This window comes from Lactuca sativa, chromosome 5 (genome assembly GCF_002870075.4).
Source record: "Lactuca sativa cultivar Salinas chromosome 5, Lsat_Salinas_v11, whole genome shotgun sequence".
NCBI classification, from domain to species: domain Eukaryota; kingdom Viridiplantae; phylum Streptophyta; class Magnoliopsida; order Asterales; family Asteraceae; genus Lactuca; species Lactuca sativa.
In genome coordinates, this window is record NC_056627.2 from 340,094,886 (window position 1) to 340,106,724 (window position 11,839).

The window sequence follows — 11,839 nt, forward strand, 5'->3', positions numbered from 1 at the left end:
AAGCCTGATTCAGTAAACCTGCAAATTTGATTCATTACTGAGGGAGATGGCAAGAGGGGGTTTTAACTGTTTGCATAGATACATTTCTAAGGTGAAACTCTTTGTTGGTTCATTTTGCTAGACATATTGCAGGAAAGGATATTATAAACTTAAAAACAATTAAATGAGAAATCAAAATCTCCATGAATTATTGAAAGATTCATTCTAAGATAGAAGTCATAAAGCCTAAACAGTAGATCGTAAGAAGCAAGCGTTTAACATTATGCATTCTGGTAAAATACATCATCGAATACAAATCTCCCCATCCCTATATTTTTCACAAAAGGATAAATTCTAAACAGCTTAACCTATTCAGCCTTCTTAGCTTTCTTTGGAGATTTAGCAGCTTTAGAAGGAGTTGATGGCTCCTTAGCAGCAGTCTTCTTCGGCAACAAAATAGGATTGATGTTTGGAAGAACACCACCATGAGCAATCGTAACTCCACCCAGTAATTTTCCAAGCTCTTCATCGTTTCTAATGGCTAACAGAAGATGTCTTGGGATGATTCTGGTTTTCTTGTTGTCCCTGGCCGCATTTCCAGCTAACTCTAACACCTGCAATCAACAAAAATCAAGCAGATTAGAAAAATAATCCGTGAATCAGAAACAATATCAAACAAAAAACACGCTTCAGAAATCAGATCTAAACTCCATTTTCTTTGTTTAATTCAAAATCAATCCAGAAAACATCGATTCATGACATCCATATTGAGCTTAATACAATGAGATGAGAAAATAAAACTTACTTCAGCAGCAAGGTATTCAAGCACAGCGGCGAGGTAAACTGGAGCTCCGCTTCCAACACGCTGCGCATAACGTCCTTTCTTCAGAAAACGCCCAATTCTACCGACGGGAAACTGCAGTCCGGCCTTGACAGAGCGGGTAACCGCCTTCTTCCTTGGGCCACCGCCCTTCCTTCCTCCGGCACCTTTCTTAGCTTTTCCAGCTCCCTCCATCTTTTGAATTCTGATTAACGTCGACGAAAGAGTCAACGAACGATTGAGGCTTTGGATTTCGGTGATGAGCAAACATCGACATGGTTTGATTATGTAGAGGTGGGTGGCGGGGGCTATGGATCGATTGAATTGTTTCAACCGTTGGATGAAGTCTTAATCAACGGTTCTTATTTGTTGAATCACGATCCGCGTGAGATGAGCACAATTTGAAATTCCAATAATATTTCAATTCTCCCGCTAAAGAGAGTTGCGACGTATTTTCGAAATAATAAGAAAACATGTATAACGGATCATTATATAGTTCTTATTTATCATACTTTTTTTTTATGTTTTATTGTGAGGTGATTTGTTTTCTTCATTTTTTTAAATAGAGACAAAATATAATGTTCGATAAACACGTCTTTAAAAAAGGTTGCAATTATATGTTGAAAACTTCGTTATGATGTTGATAAGGTTGAAAAAGAGATATTTATGAATTATTACATTGTGCAAATGGCAATATTTTAAGTTGATTATATTATATAGATGGTCATTATGGTACCCGACAATAGAATGTGATCTCTTGGGCAACTTGTTTGGTACCCGACAAAAAATGTTGCAACTATATGTTGAAAACATCCTTTGCTAACATCCAGATATAGATTCTTGAGACTTTTCTACTGAAGAGTTTGTTTGGTACCGAGTGCCCGACAATAGAATGTGATCTCTCAGGTCGTTGCATTGTCAAATTTGAGGCCTACACATAACACTCAGAGCAACCAATTTTTACAAATCGACGACCTATGGTTACTTTATTATTAAAATATATGTTTATTTATAATTTATGTTTATTTGTAAATCTATAATTTATGTTACCAAGATAATAGACTCGTACATAAGTTGAGTTGATAGAAGATGAAATGTGTGTTGAATGGTGGATAGTTATGTAACACCCGGATCATGGAGGTACTTAATTTCTTGAATTAAAGATTTTTGGAAAAGGGTCACGACGTGAGAACGGTCTGACGACCAAAACCATGATATTTCACGTGTTTAATGGAATGAGAGGATTAAGGTTGTCCATCCTTAGCCTCCCTCACTCTCTTACCTTCTGAAAACCCTAATCTTGACCTGCTCGAGGTCCTTAGCCATTGTTGTTGACATTGAAGCACTTATTTTGTGGTTTTTTGCTCATTAAATTAGAATAAGACTTTTGTGGAGCATTCTCTTGGCAATCCAGCTTCTACCTCACCTTCTTGCAGCGCTTTTGGACCTTTGTAAATCATAAAGCTATGGGCTTTTTACCTCTTGCATGCTAAATTTATTTTTAAGCTCCTTTTTACATGGTTAAGTGGGATAACATGCATGGGATACATAAATTTGGTAACTTTATGGATCATCGAGACATCTTCTATACTATTAGCTTTGGATTTGAGATTTGGAATAGTTTTAGACTCCAAGCATGAGTATTGATCTTATTTTTCCCTGGTTTGACCTGGTGAGTGTTTGAGTCATACATTGGATATGTATGACTAAAAAGCTACGATCTTTATTGTCCTTTGGTGAAGTCCTAAATGGTGGCTGAAAGGAATAAGAGCTTAATGCTCAAAGTTGGCCAAGACATCGCTCACGACGTGAGGATTGAGCTTGTCACGTCATGAGAATGCATGTCATCCGGACTGTTCTGTCCTGATTAGGTCACGATGTGACCAGGGGTGGCCACGACGTGAAGATGATTTGAATCGAGACGGGACGAGTTGATTGACTCAGTTGAACCGCTAAGTTGGGACCGAGTCGAGTTAATACTCACGAGGTGACCATGAGTTGGTCACGACGTGAGGGTCAACTATTGGAGATTTGACCGTTGACTTTAGGCAATTTTGGAACTTTTGGGTGTATGTTGGGCCTTAGGGTTCTCTAGTTGGGTATGGGCCACCAGTGGGCGTATTTTGGGCGTGGGCCAATATTAGGCCTTATGATAGTGGGATTAACCTTGGAAAGTAAATAGGGTTGCTATTAATTGTGTTCAGCGTGAGGAGTCGTTGTGCAGCAAACTTGGGTGAGAGACTTGCTACCTTCTGATTAAGGTGAGTCTCTTCACTAGAAGGCGCCAATGTCGGCCCACTGGGATATGATTTGTTAGTTGTTTTTGTAACTATTGTGTGTGTGGTGTGTATTGTATGTATACCGGGTGGGGCCCGATGCCAGGCGGGGGCTGATGAGTGTGTTAGTATACTAATTGTCACTGCACTTACGGGTCGAAGGCACCAATGTCGACCCATGAAATTATGTTATATTATGTTGGTTGTCTTTGTGAATCTCGCATGTTTTGTATGTATTTGTATGCATATCAGGTGGGGCCCGATGTCAGGAATCGCATGTTACTGACATATCTGTTCCAGCGCGGGGGCCGATGCGAGGCGAGGCTTGATGGTTGTCATGCAAGGCCATTGTATGTTATGTAGGGTGCTAGTTGTCTCTATGACTCTTGCACGTGATGTCTTAGCTTGTATGTAAGACGGGTAGGGCCCAATGCCAGGCGGGGTATGGTGAATGTATCGGTAAGGAACCGATGTTGGGCGGGGCCTGAGGTATATGTGCATGCATGATACGTGTGGTTTGGGATATTTTGGGGAACTCACTAAGCTTTGTGCTTATGGTTTTATGGTTATGATTTCATGTACTTCTAGTTCTAAATGGAAGGGTCGGACTTGATCGCATCGTGTCCACCCATGTTTCCGCAACTTATTGATTTTTGGATTGTACTATGATAACTGGTTTTTATTTTGATATGCTTTTGAATGTTTTTGAACGGGAAATTGGTGTTTCTGGTTAAATTAAAAATGATATTTTTACCTTATAATTTTTGGGTCGTTGCAAGTTAGCTCGGCCGTGGATTGATGACCCTGAGTTTTCTGACACTGAAATTCACAATGCACCTTCCTTAACACCATCACCCACAAACTCTCCTACCCATCAGCCTCAAGAAAAAAAAGGCATATATAGATGATCCATCTCACCCGCCACCACCACCACCATCGGTCGCTTACCCATCAATTGACAATGATCGAATTATTAGTGACTTGCAAAACGAGGTCCTTCTATCAAAAAATGAGGTATGTGAATGTCGCGAATAGTTGAGGTATTAGGATGGGCGTTTACCGGAGCATGAAACTACTTTAGTTATGGTTCTAAAACTTACTAATAAGACTCCTGAAGATGATGTTGGTACCTCGAAGGGGATGGAGGTACATTATTAATTATCTCATCGTTTTTATGGTCGTTATGTTTTTACATCGTTTACAAGTATACATTATTAGTCGTGTAGTGATATTTCAATGACAGTGGTTATAGGAGCATGAGTATGTCTTAAGCACCCTCAAACAACCGTTGAATGATGGCCCTGAACAGACGTTGAATGACGACCCTGAGCAGCCGTATCAGGTTATTCACTCGTCAGATGTAAAATATATTTTGCGGAATGAATACAAACATCGTCGCCATCACCTTTTAGGCGTTCTAAATGCCAAAAAGTTATTTCCATATGATATAAGTCACGATGGATACAAATGAAGATGAAAGGTGTTACACGGCAACAACTAGCACCGTTGGAGAATCTTTTAGATCCTATAGTACACAATGTATATAAATAACGCGATTATTCGATGTTGTTTGGTCACAATCATTTGACCGGTTTTGCTACGCTTGACTTTTGGACACCGTCATATGCAGATAGTCATGGAGGATGGTTATCATGTGATTTAATAAATATAAGTATTTGCTTATTACATACTACACTTCTAATAACAATACGTAGGTGTTGTTTGTTTTTTTTTTCAAGCCAAAATGTTTGCAGTCTGCAGACCACATATGCAAGCCTCTGTGGCAGAAGAGGTAGATTAAATGTTTGCAATCTGTAATAAGAAGACTGTTTGTTTTTAACGTCTGCAGCTGTTGAAATAAATTGATTTTTCAAACTTAATTTCATATCATAAACAATAAAATTGTATTTTCAGGGAAAAAAACTACACGGTGGCCCATGTTTTTTTGTTTAGGTTAAAATGGGGTCTGAAGACCTTTAAAGACAATGGTTCATGTCTGTGCCGGGAAGACCTCGCGCAGACATTTCTTGATCTGCTCACTTCCAAAAAACAAACACTCTGCGAGATCATATGTCTGCGCGGCACGGACAAAAGTGGTTGCGCAGATATTCACAAAAAAAAAAAAAAACGTTACTCTACTAGAAAAAAAATTGGCAGCGCATCATGATGTGGATCTCATTACTGCTAGAGCGTAGAGAGGATGATGCTCGGCGAACAGTTGTGCCGTCAGAACCCGAGAAACCGAACTGACCGGAAACCGAAAACTGCCCAAACCGAGCTCAGAACCCGAGAAACCGAACTAACCAGAAACCGATCCTATTGGGTTCTGAAAACCAGAAACCGACCACTTATGGTTGGGTTGGGTTTGGGTCCAAAACCGACTCAAACCGGCCCATGCACAACCCTAGGACTGTGAGGTGTTTTTTGTGTTTGTTTATGGAGGCGTTGATCACCGGTAAATCAATTTCCATAGCGGATAAAACCATCGGTCCATGAGCTATGGGTTACAGAAAACGACTAGCGGAATTTTTTAGGGTACAAAGGCAAAAATAATGTGAACATTGTATCTGTAATATGACATACGCACACAACTGTTATTTAGTTTATGTATTTATCAGTTGTTTGTTGATTTGATTGCATTTTATTATAAACCAAAAGTTATACATCTTATGAAAGCGAGACTTATATATATATATATATATATATATATATATATATATATATATGTATATATATATATATATATATATATATATATATGTATATATATATATATATAACCAAAACTAAACGAAAAACCACATGTTATACGCAAAAAGAAGTCAAATGTATTCTGAAACCATATTCCACAATCGTTCTCCAAAATTCTAAAGACCTCTCAAAACAATGTGTTACATATAATGAGGTTACTTTTACAAAAAAAAAAAAAAAAAAAAAAAAAAAAAAAAAAAGTCATTCATAAGGGTTAAATTACTAAATTTTCCGTAATTCCTTATAGAAAATGACAAAGTTTAGATATAACCTTTATAGGAAATCTACCAAAAAAAAACATATATTTTGGCACTATTGACTAAAAAATTATCTATGTTTATTTATTTGTTATTATTATTATTATTATTATTTTTTGCAATTTAACCATTCAAACTGATAAACACTTTTCAGATAACAATTGTAACCGCTTAGTGTTGATTTTAACGATTAAATTGCATATATATATATATATATATATATATATATATATATATATATATATATATATATATATATATATATATATATGAAAGACTTTTTTTGTTAATAGTATTAAAATTTAAGGACTTTTTTGAAAGTTTTTTTTTGTATTTATTAAAAAAATTTGAAGAAAATTTATATTTATTTTTAAAAAGCTCAAAATAATTTTTTTTTTATTAAAAAAACACAATAATTATAATTTATACATATTTTTTGGATTTTTTTGTGACTTTTTTTTAATAAATATCATTAGTACAATCATACAAAAATCATTTACATCTTATATAACTTAAGATAACATTGTTGTTTTGTCGTAAGAAGTATATTTTTAGGACAATTTAATCATTAAAACTGAAAAGTCATTTATATCTTATATAGCTTAAAATACTTAAACTTTAATCTCAGGAAACTGATTTTTCCAAGATTTATTTTGATTCTTCCACTCCATAATTAATGGATAGACTATTTTACCCCTAAACACATTTAGTTTGATAAGTATATGAATCATATCATCATTATAATACATACTTATAAAGCTAACATTTTTTCTTGAGTCTCATGCATTTGAAACCCCCATTCTTTTTTCCTTTCACCACATTCATTTGAAACTCTCATGACTTTTTAATTTCCTTATAATAATAATTATAATTTGGTAATTAGGTTAAATAAATATCAAATCTAAAGTGTATTCATATATAAACTAAACTTCAATATTAAAATAATATTTTTAATTTTACTTATAAAATTATGTTTTTTAACTTTTAACATATTATACTTAATTTATTAGTTTTAATATATTGTTGGGTGTAAACCATTATCATATTAAAGGTATAATTTTTGAATAATTTTTCTAAAATACTTAAATTATTAATTAAAATATAACATCATAGGCTCAACTTAAATATAAATTTTATTTAACTTAAACAACCCAAAGATTATTTTATAAATAGTTAAAAGTGATAAATTGTAGCGTCTTTCTAATAATGATTGTAAGTTGGTTAATAAGGTTAAATAAATATCAAACCTAAAGTGTAATCATAAATAGACTAAATTTCAATTTTAAAATAATATCTTTACTTCTATTTATAAAGTTATATCTTTAAATTTTAACATATTATACTTAATTTATTAGATTTAAAATGTTGTTGCATGTAAACCATTATCAGTTTAAAGTTACAATTTTTGAACAGTTTTGACAAAATACTTAAATTGTTAATTTAAATATAACATTACAGTGTCAACTTAAATGTAAATTTCAGTTCCACTAAAAAAACCAAATAATATTTTGTAATACTTAACAGTGATAAATTACTTGATAAATGCAAAAACTAAATTGTAATATAGTTTAACTAAAATATTTCCTAGATATATTTATATAATCGTTAAAAAATTTCAAATAAGTAGCTTAAAATAACTTATAATAACAATAGTTAAAAATAACTCTATATAAAAGCTTATATTGTTACCTTTAAAATCAAAATGACAATGTTTGATGTTTTAAATAATTATAATGATATAAATTAAAACATTAAGCAAATAAAATTTAAAAAATTAGTTAAAAATAACAACTATAAAAATATTAAACCATATATAATATTTAATTTTATTGATGTGTAACTCGCGAGTAAAAGTCATTCAAATGATTGAGATTATGACGTTATAATAGATTTATATCATATCATATAATTAAAAATAATCAATATATTATATCAAATTAATATACGAATTATTATATCAAATTTAACAACAACGTTATTGTTATATTTTAAAAAATATATATTTGTAAAAACTTCAACTATATAGGTGTTTCTGCGCATTACAATGTCAACTAAAATATAAATTTCAGTTTCATTTAAAAAAACTAAAGAAATATTTTGTAAATAGTTGAAAGTGATAAACTGTAGTGATAAAAGCAAACACTAAATTGTAATTTCAATTTAACTAAAATATTTTTTAAATATATTTTTATAATTGTTAAAAGTTTATAAATAAGTAGCTTAAAATAACTTACAATAACAATAGTTAAAAACAACTTTTTATAAATGATTATATTGTTAGCTTTAAAATAAAAAACAATGTTTGATGTTTTAAATAATGATAATGATAGAAATTAAAACATTATACAAATAAATTTTAAAAAATTAATTAACAATAAAAAAGCTATATATAACATCAAATCATATATTATATTTAATTTTATTCATGTGTAACTTGCGGGTAGAAGTCATTTAAACGATTGAGATTATGAAGTTATAATAAATGTATATATTATCATATAATTGAAAATAATCAATATATTATATTAATTTGATATATACAAATTATTATATCAAATTTAATAACAACGTTATTGTTATATTTAAAAAATCATATATTTGTAAAGACTTCAAACATATAGGTGTTTCTGCGCAACGCGCGGGCATTCGCATAGTATACTTATAAAGCTTGCATTTTTTTCTTGAACCACATTCATTTGAAACTCCCATGACTTTTCAATTTCTTTCTAATAATTAGTATAAATTGGTTAATAATGTTAAATAAATATCAAACATAAAGTGTAATCATATATAAACTAAATTTCAACATTAAAAAATATATTTTCTTCTACTTATAAAGTTTGTTTTTAACTTTTAACACATTATACTTAATTTATTTAGTCTAATATGTTGTATGTAAACCATTATCATTCTAAAGCTACAACTTTTGATCAATTTGTATAAAATACTTAAATTATTAATTTAAATATAACCTTACAGGATCAACTTAAATATAAAACTTAGTTCAACTTAAACAACCCAAAGAATATTTTGTAAATAGTTAAAAGTGATAAATTGTAGTGTCTTTCTAATAATGATTATAAATTGATTAATAAAGTTAAATAAGTATCAAACCTAAAGTGTAATAAAAAATAAACTAAATTTCAATATTAAAATAATATTTTTACTTCTACTTATAAAGTTATGTCTTCAACTTTTAACATATTATACTTAATTTATTAGATTTAATATGTTATTGTATGTAAATCATTATCAGTTTAAAGCTACAACTTTTGAACTGTATGAACAAAATACTTCAATTGTTAATTTAAATATAACTATACAGGGTCAACTTCAATATAAATTTCAGTTCCACTTAAAAAAACTCAAAAAATATTTTGTGAATAGTGAAAAGTGATAAATTGTAGTGCTAAATGCAAAAACTAAATTGTAATATCAATTCACTAAAATATTTCCTAAAGATATTTTTATAATCGTTAAAAGTTTTGAAATAAATAGCTTAAAATAACTTATAATAACAAAATTTAATAATAACTCTATATAAATGATTATATTGTTACCTTTAAAATAAAAAAAATTGTTTGATGTTTTAAATGATACACTGATGAAAATTAAAACGTTAAGCAGATAAATTTTAAAACTGAATCAACAATAACAACAACTCTAAATAATATTAAACCATATATTATATTTAATTTTATTCATAAGTAACCCATAAGTAGAGGTCATTCAAAAGATTGAGATTATACAGTTTTAATAGATGTATATATTATAATATAATTCAAAATAATCAATATACTATATCAACTTTGTATACAAATTATTATATCAAATTTAACAACGACATTGTTGTTATATTTAAAAAAACATATATTTGTAAAGATTTCAACTATATAGATGCTTCTGCGCAACGCGCGGGTATTCGCCTAGTACTATAGTATAAATGAAGCATTTTTTCCTTTCGCCACATTCATTTGAAACTTCCATGACTTTTCCATTTCTTTCTAATAATAATTAAAAGTTGGTTAGTAAGGTTAAATAAATATCAAATCTAAAGTGTAATCATACATAAACTAAATTTCAATATTTAAATACTATCTTTACTTCTACTTATAAAGTTATGTTTTTTTAACTTTTAACGTATTATAATTAATTTATTAGTTTTAATATATTGTTATTATCATTTGAAAGATACAATTTTTGGAACAATTTGTATAAAATATTTAAATTATAAATTTGAATATAGCATTACATGGTCAACTAAAATATAAATTTTAGTTTAACTTAAACAAACCACAAATTATTTTGTAAATAGTAAAAGTGATTAATTGTAGTTTCTTTCTAATAATGATTATAGGTTGGTTAGTAAAGTTAAATAAATATCAAACCTAAAGTGCAATCATAAATATACTAAATTTTAATTTTAAAATAATATTTTTACTTCTACTTATAAAATTATGCCTTTAACTTTTAACAAATTATGCTTAATTTATTAGATTTAATATGTTGTTGTATGTAAATCATTATCAGTTTAATTGAAGCATTTTACTTTCACCAAATTCATTTGAAACTCTCATGCATTTTTTCTTTCACCACATTCATTTGAAACTCTCGTGACTTTTCAGTTTATTTCTAATAATAATTAAAAGTTGGTTAATAAGGTTAAATAAATATCAAATCTAAAGTGTAATCATATATAAACTAAATTTCGATATTAAAATAATATATTTACTTCTACTTATAAAGTTATTTTTTTTATTTTTAACATATTATACTTAATTTATTAGTTTTAATATATTGTTGGATGCAAACCATTATCATTTTAAAGATACAATTTTGGAACAATTTGTATAAAATATTTAAATTATAAATTTGAATATAGCATTACATGGTCAACTTAAATGAAAAATTTAGTTTAACTTAAACAAGCCAAAGATTATTTTATAAATAGTTAAAAGTGATTAGTTGTAGTTTTTTTTTTCTAATAATGATTATAGGTTGATTAGTAAAGTTAAATAAATATCGAACCTAAAGTGTAATAATAAATATACTAAATTTCAATTTTAAAATAATATTTGTATTTCTACTTATAAAGTTATGTCTTTAACTTTTAACAAATTATGTTTAATTTAATAAATTTAATATGTTGTTGTATGTAAACCATTATCAGTTTAATTACAATTTTTAAACAGTTTGGACATATACTTAAATTGTTAATTTAAACATAACATTACAATATCAACTTAAATATAAATTTCAGTTGCACTTAAAATCCAAAGACTATTTTGTAAATAGTTAAAATTGATAAACTGTAGTGATAAATGCAAAAACTAAATTGTAATCTCAATTTAACTAAAATATTTTCTAAATATATTTTTATAATCGTTAAAAGTTTTCAAATAAGTAGCTTAAAATAACTTACAATAACAATAGTTAAATATAACTCTATATAAATGATTATATATTGTTACCTTTAAAATCAAAAAAACAATGTTTGATGTTTTAAATAATTATAATGATAGAAATTAAAACATTAAACTAATAAATTTAAAAAAATTAACTAACAACAACAATAATTATAAAGAACATTAAATCATATATTATATTTAATTTTATTCATGTTTACCTCGTGAATAAAAGTTATTCAAACGATTGACATTATGTCGTTATAATAGATAATAATTCAAAATAATCAATATATTATATCAATTTAGTATACGAATTACTATATCAAATTTAACAACAACGTTATTGTT

At 28.7% G+C, this 11,839-nt stretch overlaps 1 protein-coding gene across 1 annotated transcript; it reads right to left on the reverse strand.

The window, feature by feature from the left end:
* Positions 1–233: 233 nt before the first annotated feature.
* LOC111897053 (histone H2A) lies at positions 234–1,068 on the reverse strand. The gene is made up of 2 exons (XM_023893027.3): positions 785–1,068; positions 234–593 (listed from the first exon to the last, which is right to left on the reverse strand). The coding sequence occupies exons 1-2, from the start codon at positions 992–994 to the stop codon at positions 348–350; spliced, it is 456 nt and encodes a 151-aa protein (XP_023748795.1). The 5' UTR covers positions 995–1,068; the 3' UTR covers positions 234–347.
* Between the last annotated feature and the right edge of the window lie 10,771 nt (positions 1,069–11,839).

Bases quoted from the DNA above. Each gene is read 5' to 3' on its own strand.
- LOC111897053 (XM_023893027.3), bottom strand. From the start codon at position 994: ATGGAGGGAGCTGGAAAAGCTAAGAAAGGTGCCGGAGGAAGGAAGGGC. The intron at 594-784 runs GTAAGTTTTATT...TGTTGATTGCAG, and splicing joins TTGAATACCTTGCTGCTGAA to GTGTTAGAGTTAGCTGGAAA.